The sequence below is a fragment of the Sus scrofa genome, chromosome 1 (assembly GCF_054392235.1).
Source record: "Sus scrofa isolate SSC_HxYL_T2T_F1_AM1 chromosome 1, Sscrofa_HxYL_maternal_Yorkshire_Landrace_v2.0, whole genome shotgun sequence".
NCBI lineage: Eukaryota > Metazoa > Chordata > Mammalia > Artiodactyla > Suidae > Sus > Sus scrofa.
In genome coordinates, this window is record NC_139383.1 from 67,401,656 (window position 1) to 67,416,706 (window position 15,051).

General features: G+C 39.4%; 1 protein-coding gene across 7 annotated transcripts in view; it reads right to left on the bottom strand.

Annotated features, from left to right (window-relative positions):
* SIM1 (SIM bHLH transcription factor 1) overlaps positions 1-15,051 on the bottom strand; it is an 80,034-nt gene that overhangs the window by 35,490 nt on the left and 29,493 nt on the right. For all 7 annotated transcript variants that reach the window (XM_085020902.1, XM_085020737.1, XM_085020922.1 and 4 more), the window contains 1 exon segment: positions 2,271-2,439. In XM_085020902.1, coding sequence (XP_084877028.1) covers positions 2,271-2,439 — 169 coding nt within the window.

Genomic DNA, 15,051 nt, shown 5'->3' on the forward strand with positions numbered 1-15,051 from the left:
ACTGAGTTGTTTTCCTCCAGTGGAAACAGTGAGGAGTTGCCTTAGATGTCATGTTTTTCCACTGTGCCCCCAGAGGGCCCTCTGCTCACCCTGGAGGACAACTCACTGCCAATGACTGTTCTCTTGTCTGTCTACATGAGTGTCTCCTCATAAGGAAAGACTGTGTTCCATTTCCGATCTCTATATTTTGGTAGCCCATGTACCAGGAACTCAGTCAATGACCTGGCACCATGATTATCTAAAATAAACTCAATTAAAGAATAACCTTTACTAGGCACATAAATGTTAAGTAAACAATTCATGACTGTAAGATTTCAAATAAGACATAGGCACAAAGTTCCAAGGACTGCAGTCATACAAGTATTAATCACAAAAACGAACACAAAAATCAAGACATATTTTTGTGACATATGGACATGTGGACATATGTGTGTGCGCATGTGAGTGGTTTTTCATATATCATAGAGCATTTCTAGAAGAAAAGATCATTTTGGAAAGGGAAAATGAGAGAAGAGTGGGTGATTTTCTACTTTCCAGTCTTCTGTAAAAACTGTTTTTTCTAAAAACTATGCTTTTTCTAAAAACTGAAATGTGTACAACTTTCAAATTAACTCTTTCCCATACAAACGCAAGGAACAGTCTAAAGGCAGTTAAAACATTTTTTTAAAATGTGTAGGTAGTCTACCATTAGAGTAAACTAAAGAAATTTTAGACTTAGATGAGCATGAAAGAAAACATAGTTAGGTTTTAGAAGTCCAGTGGGGAGATTTTGTTTTGGTGGCATAATTTCTGTATAACAATAGTCAAACCCCTTCTTAACTTAGTATATCCTAATTTAAATCCTTCTTTCATCTATGTGTCCAGCACTCCTATTCATTTAAGGATAGAATTAGCCAAGGAGTAATTCATCCTTCCTTATAATAAGAAGACCCTTTCCCCAAGGTACAGGATAGTAATAAGAAAAGCTTCTCAGATATTTTATAAAAAGAACCACCTCCTCCTCCATGGTGACTTGAACTGAAATGCACTTTATAAGCAAAATGCTCAGTCTTCATAACAGAAGCTGTACATTGAAAAATGTCCAGGCATCACATATCTACTCCCCTCCCTCTTGTCCAGGTAAAGAAATCTGGTCTCTGCATGAGATTTTAAACCACATGACCTCAGTCCTTTTGTGGCCATGATCTTCTCATCTTCATTCACCAAGCTGCTAAAACAATCTGGTAAATAGTAGCTTCTTGGTGACCATTAGTTCAATAAATGGCATTTCCTCAAACAGTACACACATGGAGAAGTCAACAGAATAACACAGCTCTGATAAGTAAGGAACTAGTTTCTGGACCCACTAGATGGCCATTTTTACTTTAAAAAATATGCTTTAAACACATAAATGATAAAGATGAAACCTGATGAAATGTCTCTGAATCCCGTTGGGTTTTCTGCTGGCCCAGGAATCATCTTCTGAGTTACTCTAATGAACTGCAGGAATCTGGATGTGGTACCCCAAGGGATGGAGGTGGTCCCAGGGTGTCAGGAGTGGGAAAGCCTCAGCTCTGTCCTACTTCCTTCAGGCCAGGAGAGGGATGTGCCTACATCCTGACACAGACAAGCTTCTATCTCTCAGGGGCTGAGGAGGAAAAACATTTTTTCCTTCCAAGCATCAGAACTCATCTTTGTACCTTGCGGTGTTTCTGGAATATGTCCTCTGGGTCTCATCAGCTCACCACCTTGCAAAGATGAGAAGAGGGTTGCTTGTCCTACCACTGCTGCCATCTGGAAGACGCTCTTTGTTTCATACCTCCCCATAAATAATCCAGCTGTGCTCAAATCTCATGGTGAAATGTATCCTTGATCTTTTGCCTCCACCTCTTCATTTATCCTTTTACTTCAGTTCCTGTCCTAAGATTCAATTTTTCTACATCAAGCTCTTGTTTTCCATAGTTTGCTATTCTGACTGCATCTTTCTGGTTCACTATTGTAGGGGGAAAAAAAACTGCTTGAAATAAAGTTACGGTTTTGACTGCAACTAAGCCTCTCACAACCTTCATATAAAAGCAGTAAACCACAAGATCACTCCCAATTTTTACTAGCACAGTTATTTTAAAGGAAGATAAGAAGGAAGAAGATATTTTTAGAAAGCTTTCCAGATTTATAGAAGTTTTAAATGTATTAAACTCAGATAACTAATTCCAAACAGATTTAATACTTCCTCCACTGCAAGACCAAATCAGGGCACAGAGAAAGACATTGCCAAATGGCAGTGCACCTACCTGAGGGTACGGGGAAGTCCTGGACTTTGACTTTGAACTGGAGAGCCTGGACTTGGCCCCCTTCCTGCTGTCAGTCATAGCGGGAGTAGAGCTGCCTGCATAGGAGAAGGCTGGTTTGGAGGCTGAGATCTGATCCAGGGAGAGCTGCAGCCCTTTGTATTCCGTGTCCCTGCAGGGTGGGAAGACATAGCCCTTAATCGGCCACCACAGGAAATGGATACACATATTCTCTTCTCATGAACAGGCATTCATATTTGAAAAGGAAGCAAGCAAAAGTTATCAATATAGCTGGTTTCCACAAACACTTTGATTTTAGAAGTGCCTGATATTTAACCAATGTATGTGAATGTAGCTGCCACATGCACCACAGTCAAATTACATGATATGCACGTGAAGAGGTCTTGATTTAAAAAAAAATAATAATTTTTCATTATTTTTATATAAGCGGAAAAATAAATCTATAAGTCAGGTTCTCTGAGCTTTGGTGACCTCAGTGGTGAAATATGGATTATAAAATCTACTCTAAAAATTTTCTTTGTGGGGTGAGCTCAACAGAAAACTGACTATTTGATGCTGGCTGATCATTGGCAAGAAGGATGTCTTCTTCTTTTTTTTTTTTTTTTTTTTTTTTTGTCTTTTAGCCTTTTCTAGGGCTGCTTCTCATGGCATATGGAGGTTCCTGGGCTAGGGGTCTAATTGGAGCTGTAGCCACTGGCCTACACCAGAGCCACAGCAACGCGGGATCCGAGCCGCATCAGCAACCTACACCACAGCTCACAGCAACACCAGACCCTTAACCCACTGAGCAAGCCCAGGGATCGAACCCACAACCTCATGGTTCCTAGTCAGATTCGTTAACCACTGCGCCACGACGGGAACTCCAAGAAGGATGTCTTCTATCAGCTGCTCCAAGATCAATCGTTCAGGTAAATATTCCAGATATTCATATGGCTAGCAAACTAGTGTATCTAGGCTTATAAGTAGTTAAAAATCCCTTTCCACAGGCTAATTCAGTTACTTTAGGTTTCACTTTCCCACTAGTTCTTTCCACTCCATCAGTATTTATTAAACTCCATGATCATATATACCAGACTTTGTGCTATGTGGAGATGAAAAGATAAATTAGACACTTAAAGCCCCTGCCCTTATGCAAATTACAATCCACTAAGGAGAAGAAACAATAAACAAATGAGCATAACAACTCCAGACTGTGATATGACAGGGATAAAGAGTGTATCTCAGAGAGTTCACTGCAAAGATGTTGCCTGAGGTATTTAGGGACTAAAGGTTTGGCCCTCCCACAGCTACCACCTCTGCCTGCTTCTAAGCAGCAGAGTCTCATCTGACTCCTCAGTTTTCATAAGAGGATATCAACCCTTCCTGCCGGCAGCCAAAATAAAATGTTTCAGAGCCTTCTTTATGAGGACTTGTGGGAGAATTTTCTCTCAGGTTCCAGAACCAGCTGGGCTGCTCTGGGGTCATTGATTTCTTTTTATCTCACAAGCACTGGGAATCAGAGAACTCATCCTGTTTCCCTCTGTGCACTGAAGTCAAAAAGCCCTGAGCCCAAGTCCAATGCGTCACCACCTCTAGCAAGTATGAGTCCTCATGGCAGGCTTTATTTTTTTCTTTTATCTTTTTCTTATTTTTCCTTTCTCTAATGTGTTTACCTTTTTAAACATTTTCACATGTATGTTCAATATTCTTCTGATTAAGATAGGGAACTTAAATATAATAGATTGACAAAATTTTATATGTAAAAGTGACTGGCAGATTTCCATGGACCCATAAATATTCAGTTGCCTTCTTTTCCTTATCCGTTCTTCTACAGAGAGATCAGGCAGAAGCAAGAGCGTAATTCAGGCAAGGAGTTCCTCAAGTGACCAGGAATAGAAACCAGCTAAAATAGGTCCAATAATATCACTTCCACTAAGTGCAGTGCAATGATGGATGTCATCAAATTACAATGACTTCATAGCTAATAGCCCATCTACTTAGTGCAGATAAAAAAAAAATTCTCCTATGTGAGTAACAAAAATATAGAAGGTAGACATGCAATTTGTCTTTTGGGCTTGGGGAATCTGATCACAATATACCACTCAGATCCACTAAGGACAACACACAGTACAGACTCTGAGCACTTCTTGGTCAGAAACTCAATGCTCTCCAAAATGTGGAGCCCACCTATTTTTCTGACAATATCTCAGAATTTGTCCTTCATTGGCTCTTTATTTCATTCAAAAATAGTTCTCCCCCACCCCCGAACTTATACTTTCCTGACTTTTTCTCTCCTCCAACAAATATTTACAAAACCCTTCTTAATAAAGAACAGTTTTAAATCCCACTTGCCTGTAAGGAAGCCCTTCCTAACTGTTAAACCCATTCATTCCTTCAGTACGGGTTTACTAAGTATCCCTGAGGTATATCTCTGAGGCAGCAATAAACAGAAGGACTAAACACTACCCCCATGACAAAGGCAATTCCTTAGGGAACTGTGGAGGGGACCAGAAGCTTTTTTTTCCTCCTCTAATCTTATTTTTCAAGTAATTATGTCTTATATTTCCTAGTGGATTCTACATTCCTTGACGATTACAGTCAAGAGATATTCTGTCTGAAAACCATAATTCAAAAAGATACATGCACTCCAATGTTCACTGCAGGACTATTAACAATAGCCAAGTAATGGAAACAACCTAGCATTCGACGGAGGAATGGATAAAGAAGATGTGATATATTTGTATGAGAAAATACTACTTGGCCATAAAAAAGAATGAAATAATGCCATTCACAGCAACATGGATACAACATAGATCATATAAAGTAAAATAATTCAGAAAGAGAAAGACAAATACCTTATGATATCACTTATGTGTAGAATCTAAAATATGGCACAAATGAACTTATCTACAAAGCTGAAACAGACTCATAGAGAAGAAACTTGTGGTTGCCAAGGGGAAGAGGGTAGGGAGTTGGATGCAGTTTGGGGTTAGCAGATGCAAATTATTGCATTTAGAATGGATAAACAACAAGGTCCTACTGTATAGCACAGAAAACTATATTCAATTTCCTGGAATGGACCATGATGGGAAAGAATATTACAAAAAAAGAATGTACATATATGTATAGCTGAATCACTTTGCTGTACAGGAGGAATTGACACATTGTAAATCAACTATAATTTTAAAAGAAGAGATATTCTGTCTATTCCAATAGCAATTGCACAGTAGTTCTATAGATGGAAGAGGAAGAAGACAAGAATGCAACTAGGAAAGGATTATTGTCTTCAATGACTACTGATAACTGTAACCCAACAATCTTTCTGTGTGAGAAAAGACCCCTGTGGGCTGTGAGTCCCCAGACCCACCTGGCCCTGAGGTAACATACAAGTAACAGTGAGCAAGCTGGGCTCTGAGAGGTAGAGCCCCCATCCTTGGGCATCTTCTGTGTCAAATATACTTCTGACCACTGGGCAGGAGAGTATCCACACAGGCCCTACCTGACAGGGCCTAGACTGACAGCAAAAATGATGCAACCCTGAAAACCAGAATTCTTGTCACCTCTTTTTTTTTTTTCCTGGCCACTCTTTGGTATGTGGAGTTCCCGGGCCAGGGATCAGATCCCAGCTATAGGCAGCTGTGGCAATGGGATCCTCAACCCACTGTGCTGGGCTGGGTACTAAACCTGTGTCCCAGTGTTCCCAAGACACTGCCAACTCATTCTTAACACAACATTTCAGCACAGCAACATCACAACTACAAGCAGAGAGTAAGCAAGGATTCACTTTTCTCTTGCACACCCCACAGTATGCATCTCGACTACTGAAAAGGTCTGAAACTTCTGCCTTGTTTCCAATGATAGAAATACTCCAAATTAAATAGGCTTAAATGAAATTTGAAGGACCAATAAATGATTTTAAATTTTACATATTCACATGAATAAACTAATAAATATAAGAAGAGTTATACGAATGCTTTGGATACACCAATAAAAATATTAATGTTTTAGTGCACACCAAAACATACAAAAAAGAATCCGCCAAAATTGAGCAGAAGATCATGAAGTCAGGTAGATCACAGTTTGAGCCCCTTACTGCGTGACAACCTAGCTAGGCTTCAGTTTCCTCTTTAGAACTCACAGGGATGTGCTGAGGTTCAGATGAAATATTATATGAAAAACTCATAGCACAGCGCCAAGAACATAGTAAATGCTCAATAAATAGTATTATTTCCTAACTTCCACCCTCTATGGCATTTTTGGCACCTGATTTCTTCAGAACAATAATTTCACTTTGGTAACAACTGTAAGACATTTCATGACAAACACCTACCTGTTTTTTCTTTCCTTTCCATCCCAAACTCATTTTAATTTGCTCTGTTCTTTTTTAGCCTCTAAATCCTATTGCAGTGTGGCCAAAATATTTATTAAGGTAAGTTCCTTATTACTACGTCAGCAAATGAAGACCTTTGAGTGACACTGTGAAAGGAGCTCGGCCTCCCTGTTTCTCTGTTTGAGATTCTAACAGCTCAAAAAATGTGTTAGGATGAAACCCACAATAAAAAAAACCCACTTAGAGACATTTCAAGAGCGGTTGATGTGCTGCCAAGAGCAGCTCTGAATGGTGGATTTGCTGAGAACAAAGCATTTGTTTTAGAATTCTATTAAATCGAGTATTTCATTTGTATAAAGTCTAGATGCTGATTGGAATCCCATTACGAGTCCCATTTCCCTCCTCCAAACTCAGACACAAAGAAGAGTCTGGATCTCCCTCTTCCCTCAGCGAGATGCATTCTGGCATCACGCATGCACATTCTCAGAATCAGGTATATGCCTAGTAAAGCTGTTCAGTGCCCCCATGCAGAAGGGGGATAAGGTGAAACACTGAGTGCACAGAATTTACAGTCTGAAATGGGTATGGAGAAGAGCCTGACTCAACTGACTTCAATAAAGGAAGGACTCAGCCCTCAAGCTTTCCTGAGAAGGGCCACTAGATCATTTAGGACCCCATAGGTAACCCTCTCAAGGGCAGCTCAAGTTGCTCTCCGAGGTACAATCCACGTATGGAAAGAGGAACTATGGCATATGCCATTTGGCGTATTTTTCAAAGTGGCTGATACCAATTTACAATTTTTTTTTTCTCCCTTTAATGACTTGTACCAGAGCTGTAGACATCCTCAGTTACCTCGGCTCTGAAAGCAATGTGAAATGGTAATTTGCAGTCACAAGGACTGGCAGCTTGTCAATCTCACCCATATTTGCACAGACCAAAGTAATCCTCTTATTCCATTATGGACAGTCAGAAATCATTCAATTTGCAGAATTAACCATCTGAATCTACTCTAAACTTTATAATAGTCATGTACATATTTGGAATTACCCAAATTCCAACAGAATAAAAGGGGCTGGTTTGGCATCATTGGCCTTCTCAGCCTTTCCTTAAGCAATCTTTCACAACCACTCACAAGGTAAATGCCAGCTTGCCACATGGGAAACTCAGTGTGATGCCCATACAAAGCAAATAAAAGGTGTCTTCACTGGCAAATGGTACTGTCAACTTCAGAAAAAAAAACTGTGTTTATATCATGTCTATCATTTTGAGTGGGAGGTTTGTGTCCACAATGCCAATCCAGAATCAACATAAGTACAGCCTTCAAGGGAGTTGGAATGAGTGTACAGAGAAGCAATCAACAGTATTGGATCACTTCAGGTTGAGTCCAGATTCTTTGCAAGAATCTTCCTCTTCAATCCTGCCTTGCCCTATTCTGCCTCCATTTTAGACCACTGAAGTTTTGCTTTTGTCATGTCAGTTTTAGAGCTAGCCATTCTGGAGTTTGTTGACTTTGTATTACGTGGCAATTCTTAAAAGATGTTGCCAGATTTCCCAATTGAGCTTTTTTTTAACAGCTGAAGGTGATCAAATTACTGGGGAAAACGTGGAAACAAAGACATACAATTGATTTAGCTCCAAAGGCGCTGACTGAAATAAGCAGAGGATTGCATTAAACCGTGATCGGATTAAGTGGGAACGACTGTGCCTTATACTAAACTTTTTAATTGGATTCTAGAGTCCCCGTTACACGAAGTGCATGACCTTCTTTATATTCTGGCAGAGTTACTGCCTAGCCACCGGGTAAACCTCCACAGCAGAGAGACCTACTTTATGTTTCATTTTCAGGCTCCCACCGAGCCCAGCAGAGATAGCTGATAAGGAGGATTCCATACTGCGAGGGGCTCACAGACTAAAACAATCTGCTGGGAAATTAGGCTAAGGCACCCTTGGAAATGTAATAGTCTCATACTAATAAGTGGATTTGTGTTTGCTCCTTGTGGTTTTCTCCATTTGATTTGGTGATTTTAGTAGTTCCCCCCAAAGTCTTGGGCTTTATGTAAACCTTGCCTCTGCCTAGAAACCTCTTTCCCCTCCATTTTGTAGACTTCGTCCAACATGCTCTGGAGTGGACAACCCCATAAAGGTAAGGGATGGCTTACCCTTCCCCTCAGTGAGAGTAAATATTACTTGATCATGAATGAGGTTTACTATCACATTGTGATTTCAAGAAGGAAAGACAGGGGTGTAAACAATAGGCAAAGAATCACAAACAAAAAATAAGTCAAAAAGCTGTCACGTCTTGTGATGTGGCAACACCAACCATCCTCACAACAGGGATTGTGCAGTACCCTCATACAAATCCATGACACAAGTTGAAACATAGCTAAATCCAGATCTGCCGCCATACTGTGTCTGACTGATTCCTTTCCCCACTGGCCACAGTGGTCTCTCATGGCCCCTCCTCTGAGCTCCTGCCCCCGTCCCTGTCCCTGTGGCTCATTGCCCACTTCTGTCTTATAGTGAACAGTCTATCCAACAGCAACCTCCAAAATGTTTTTGCTTCTGAGTCTCTTATTTACTCTCTAGCACGGTATTTTATGGAGACAGATGCTCACCTTGCAAGTGATTAACAAAATAACTCTCATTGCAATAAACTTTCATTCCTCTCCAATCCAAATGACCAAAAATTCACAAAACTGGCAAACCTTTCTACATAATTGGGAAGAAAATATCAGCTAAATTAGGGAATTCATGGGAGAGATTTTAAAATTCCCAGATTATAATTAATACTGATCATTCTGAAGGTCTGTGGAGATCTTAAATCAAAGAAACAAATCATATGCTACTGTTTTAGTGTTATGTATTTAGTGTATTAATTAAATGCACTGTTTTTTCAAGTTATAATTCAGGCATAGTATCTGTTATACTGAGGCAAACTATAATACTAAATTAGTTTCATACTTAACTGTTTATTTAGAATGATTACAGTTGTACTGAAGGGGTGAGTAGTAATAGTGCTTTAAACCCCCAGAGAAACACTTTTTTTTTTTTCTTTTGCATTTTAGGGCTGCACCTGAGGCATATGGAGGTTCCCAGGTTAGGGGTCAAATGGAGCTACAGCTGCTGGCCTACACCACAGCCACAGCCATGCAGGATCGGAGCCTCATCTGTAACGCACACCACAGCTTGCAGTAATGCCGGATCCTTAACCCACTGAAAAAGACCAGGAATCGAACCCTCATCCTGATGGATACTAGTTGGATTCGTTTCCACTGCACCACAAGGGGAACTCTGAGAAACGCTTCTAAAAATCAGTAACAAATACAATATCTCTGCAAGAGAAAAATATGAAATGGGGAGTTCCCTGATGGCTCAGCAGATTAAGGACCTAGCATTGCCACTGCTGTGGCTTGGGTTCAGTCCTTGGGCTGGGAACTTCTGGATGCTGCTGGTACAGCAGAAAAAGAAAAATATGAAAAGAATGTAAACAATTCATAAATTGCTGAGAAACAATTTTTAAAGGTTTATCCTCACTAGTAATAACTTGTGTGAATTAAGGTGGCTATCAAATGTCATTTTTGCCTTTCAAATTGGTAAATATGTTTTAAATGATAATAAACCTCAATGAAGATAAGGTGAAATAAATGGGCATTTTTATATACTACTGGAAAGAGAGCAAACTAGCAGTGTTTATCAAGAATTTTAGGGGTATTCATAGCTTAAATTCAGTAATTCCACTTCTAGGAATATAGCTTATGAAAAAATCAGAGATAAGTATCAAAAGCATATATACTAGAGTGCTTATCCACATAATCTCTTATAGTTAATTGTAAATAATCAAATAGGAAGAACCAATTTTAGAAGAATTACTTATATACCAATATGATAAAATATTATGCAGTCATTAACTTTTTTTACTCCAATGATGTGAAAAATACTATTGATAAAATGAAAAATTACCTCTTTAACATGTACAGTATGGGCATGTATATGCATGCCAATAATGTGGGATGGAAAAAACTAAAATGTGAATAGTGATATCTGGAAAATAGATTAATGACATTCTTTCTCTTTATATTACTCCACAGTATCTTAAATTTTTCTATAATAAACATGTATGACATTTATTATCAGAAAAAAATTTCTTAAAAGAACACTCAAATTTCAGTCACTCCTATCTATTGTGATATTATTCCCCAATTTCTCTTTATATTTTAAGATTTTCTTCTTGATGAATAGTGTTAAATTACAAAAGAGAAAGCACTACTAAACTTCTTTTCCCATAGGTTTAATTTCTCACACGTTTGTAATTTTATTTATTTATTTATTTATTGTCATTTTAGGGCCACACCTGTGGCATACGGAAGTTCTTGGGCTAGGGGTCCAATCAGAGCTGTAGCAGCCAGCCTACACCACAGCCACAGCAACACCAGAACTGAGCCGCATCTGCAACCTATATCACAGTTTACAGCAAAGCCAGATCCTTAAGCCACTGAGCAGGGTCAGGGATCAAACCCATGTCTTCATGGATACTAGTCAGATTTGTTACCACTGAGTCACAAAGGGAACTCCCATTCATAATTTTTAAATGTCTCAGTACCTAGAGATTTTACTTTCTGATCTATTTTCCACCCTTCCTATCTTATAGAATTATTTGTCTCTGAAGGCTTTCCAGTGAATTACAGGAATTTATGTTTTCTTCTTAGGAGACTATAACTTAAATTATTACTTATAACTGAAAAAAAAAGAACATTTTTCCATGGAGTTTCTTAAAACAATTTAGTTTCATTTGAGTTATATATGGCATATTTGCCATTGCTTAAATGGCCTAAACCCTACTTAGGGGCCACATTTCTTGTCCTGGGGAACTTAATTTTTTGCTCAGAAATTTATTCTATATCTAGCTACTAAAGTTTTAGGTATGTTTGTGAATCTTCCTGGTATAAGTTCAAAATTCTATAGCTCTCATAGCTGTTTGGTTTCTTACTTTCTTAGGATGAGGTGTGGGTAAGAGATAAAATGTTGGTCTTTAAAAGTTAAATGAAATGCAAAATGTGCTGCCTCTTTCATCAAAGGCATAAATTAAAAACAGTCGGTCTCCTCTCCTCCACAATCAGAATCCCTAATTTTCTGGAGGGGAAAAAAAAAAAAAAAAAAAAAAAAAGCCAAATCTATAAGAAAGGAAAAATGATAGTAATATCAACCAAGTTTTTCTTTCTTTCTTTTTTTTTTTTTTTTTTTTTGTCTTTTTGCTATTTCTTTGGGCCGCTCCCTCGGCACATGGAAATTCCCAGGCTAGGGGTTGAATCGGAGCTGCAGCCACCGGCCTATGCCAGAGCCACAGCAACGCAGGATCCGAGCCACGTCTGCAACCTACACCACAGCTCACGGCAACGCCGGATCCTCAACCCACCGGGCAAGGCCAGGTATCGAACCCACAACCTCATGGTTCCTAGTCGGATTCGTTAACCACTGCACCACAACGGGAACTCCAGTTTTTCTTACTTTTTAAAATTTTCACAAATAAAATAAATAAAATGTACACGTTACTCTGGCCCCACTTTCCATCTCTTTCCTCTTTCTCACTTCCCCAACCTCTCGGTCCTTTCCCCTCACCTTCACTGTCATTTATTATGCTAATGTTTTTCAAACACACATTCTCTTTAGAACTCTTCCAATACCTAAGATAGGTAAGTAATGGGGAAACCGTCACCTAATACTTTGTATTTGGAAATTTCTATTCTCACAGAAGAGCTTTCTTACTAGTTCTTCTGACCTTTACAAAGCTGATTTCTAAACCCTAAAACTATCTGGAAGAGAGGGTAAAAGGAACATACCTCCTATGCTCAACTCCACACAAAATCCAGGAACATTAAAAGATATCTGTTCATAAATAAATACTCTTCCCACAACACTGGGAAATTTGAGTCCTATCCTCAATCACAGGGTCCCCAAATTTCCTATAGTGTGTTGGGAGGCCCCACAAGGCCAAACCTCATGGCACTGCTGGAAGCTCTGCTCTTTTCTACACAACACAAGGTACTGGCATTTCTGCAGATAACAGAAGATTTGAACCTCAGACTTTGAACTCCCTAGGAAAAGCAGCAGCAAAATAGGATGGCACAATGCAATGTTTTCAAGTGCACACGTCTTCATTTGTTTAACTTAAATATTTTAAAACATGTCCTATAGCATTTATTCTTGATTAAACCTTTTCTAGATAGTTAATCATTTAATGGTTTCTTTACAGTTGCTGTGCAAACAGTTCATTCATACCTGTGACATATCAAATCTCACAGACTGTTCTTTAATTGGATTCATTTATTTCTAATCTCCTTAAGTCCTTACTACTGTAATGCTTAACTAAATATATATTAAACTCTATTATTTAAACAGCTAAAATAAATTTGAAATGTATTTTATGAATAAAAATTCACAATTCAAAAAATGTCCCGTTATTATTATTACCATCATCATCATCATCATCATCATTATGTGCCTTGGCATTCAGATATTATTTAAGGTTGCCTGGTATGAAGTTCCCACTGCAGTGCAGTGGGTTAATGATCTGGCTTGTCTCTGTGGCATTGCTGGTTCCATATCCGGCACAGCACAGTGGGTTAAGGATCTGGCTTTGCCGCAGCTATGGCGTAGGTCTCAGATGTGGCTCAGATTCAATCCCTGGCCCAGAAACTTCCATATGCCAAGGGTGCAGCTGATAAAAGAAAAAAAATGTTTTAAATAAAATAGTAACAAAAGAAATAAAAAAAAAATGCCTGGTAGATAAGTTGCCTTTATAAAGTAAATTCTGAATTGTTGCTGGAGATTTTGAATTGCCACTAAAAGGCTAAATTTTTCATTGTTCCATACTTAGAGTCAGAGAGCTTATATAATACTACACAGAATATATGATTATTTATAGAGCCCATTACTAAAGACAGAATAAGCAGCTGCCTGTTTTTATGATTTTTATGGCTTAAGAAGTTTCCTTGGCCCCACAAAGATGTCTCAAGAATAGTCTACCAGTTGATGTTTAAAATCTACTGTTAGACATTTATTTCTATGGCTTTAGATAGATGACTCAGAAAGGGATAATAGGGTAAGCCTCATCTATTATCTTTCATTGATTGGTTATTAGCTCCTTTCTATGGAGCAGTGATACTCAAATTTCAGCATGCCTCAGAAGAACATAAAGAGTTTTATTAATATACAGCTTGCTGGGCTCCACTTTTTAGAATTTTTTACTTGGGGGTCTGGGATGGAGCCCACAATTTGCATTTTTTAACAAGCTCCTTGATGCCAGCTAAGGGATCAGAACTAGAGCAGTTGTTATCTGGGATGAGAAAAACTAAGAGTCACACACCACAGAGAAGGTGAAAAGCCACTGAAAATGGAGCAAACATTTCAAAGACAAAATTCACATTTTCCCCAGGGCCTTCCCTGACTACAGATATTTCACTGACCCACTCCCATCCCCACCCCAGACTGTTTACATCTTTTCGGCCTTTTCTTTGGTATTATTCCTGTAAATCCTCCCTATACCATTGGAGAGCCATAGGGCTTGGTGTTCAGGCTTTTTCTCTATTAACATCCACTCTAGCGATCTCGACCCCTTCTGCTGGCTTTATTTTAGAGCTGCACCCATGGTATATGGACGGTCCCAGGCTAGGGGTCGAATCAAAGCTGCAGCTGCCGGCCTACGCCACAGCCACAGCAACAGCAGATCCAAGCTGCATCTGCAACCACAATCACAGCAACACTGGATCCTTAACCCACTGAGCAAACCCACATCTTCATGGATACTAGTCAGGTTAGTTACCAGCTGAGCCACAATGGCAACTCCTCTGCTGGTTTTAAATTCCATATGCTGACGGCCCGCCATCCCTGCCTAGTCCTCCCCACTCCAATACATCCAGATCCAACTGTCTACCTGACATTTCCACTCTGATGAATAACAGACATCTCAAACTAAACATGTCCACACACAACACTTGATTGCTGCCCTTTCCTTAAAATCTGCTTCCTCCCACCATTCACTCAGGCTGCTCAGGCTAAAAATCTAGGTGATGCTCCTGACTCTTTTTTTTTTCACAACTCACATCCAGTCCATGTGCAAATCCCGTTGGTCTACCTTCAAGGCATCCTGCATCTGATCCATCACCACTACCTCCCGCCTTCAAGCTATCATCTCCCCTCATCTAGGCGATAAAAATCATTCCCTAACTAGTCTCCCTGCCTCTACTCACCACTCTCCCTAAACTTTATTCTCCACATCAGCCAGGTGATCCTTTCAAAGCTTAAATTACTTCATGCCAGGCCTTTGCTCAAAACTCTCCAACGGCTTCCTAAAGCCTTCAAGACCCAACCAATGATCTGACATTCTCTATTTTAGAACTGCCTTTTTCTGTTCTTCCCATCCCTTTCTCTGCTCCTGCCATGGTGATCACCTCCCTT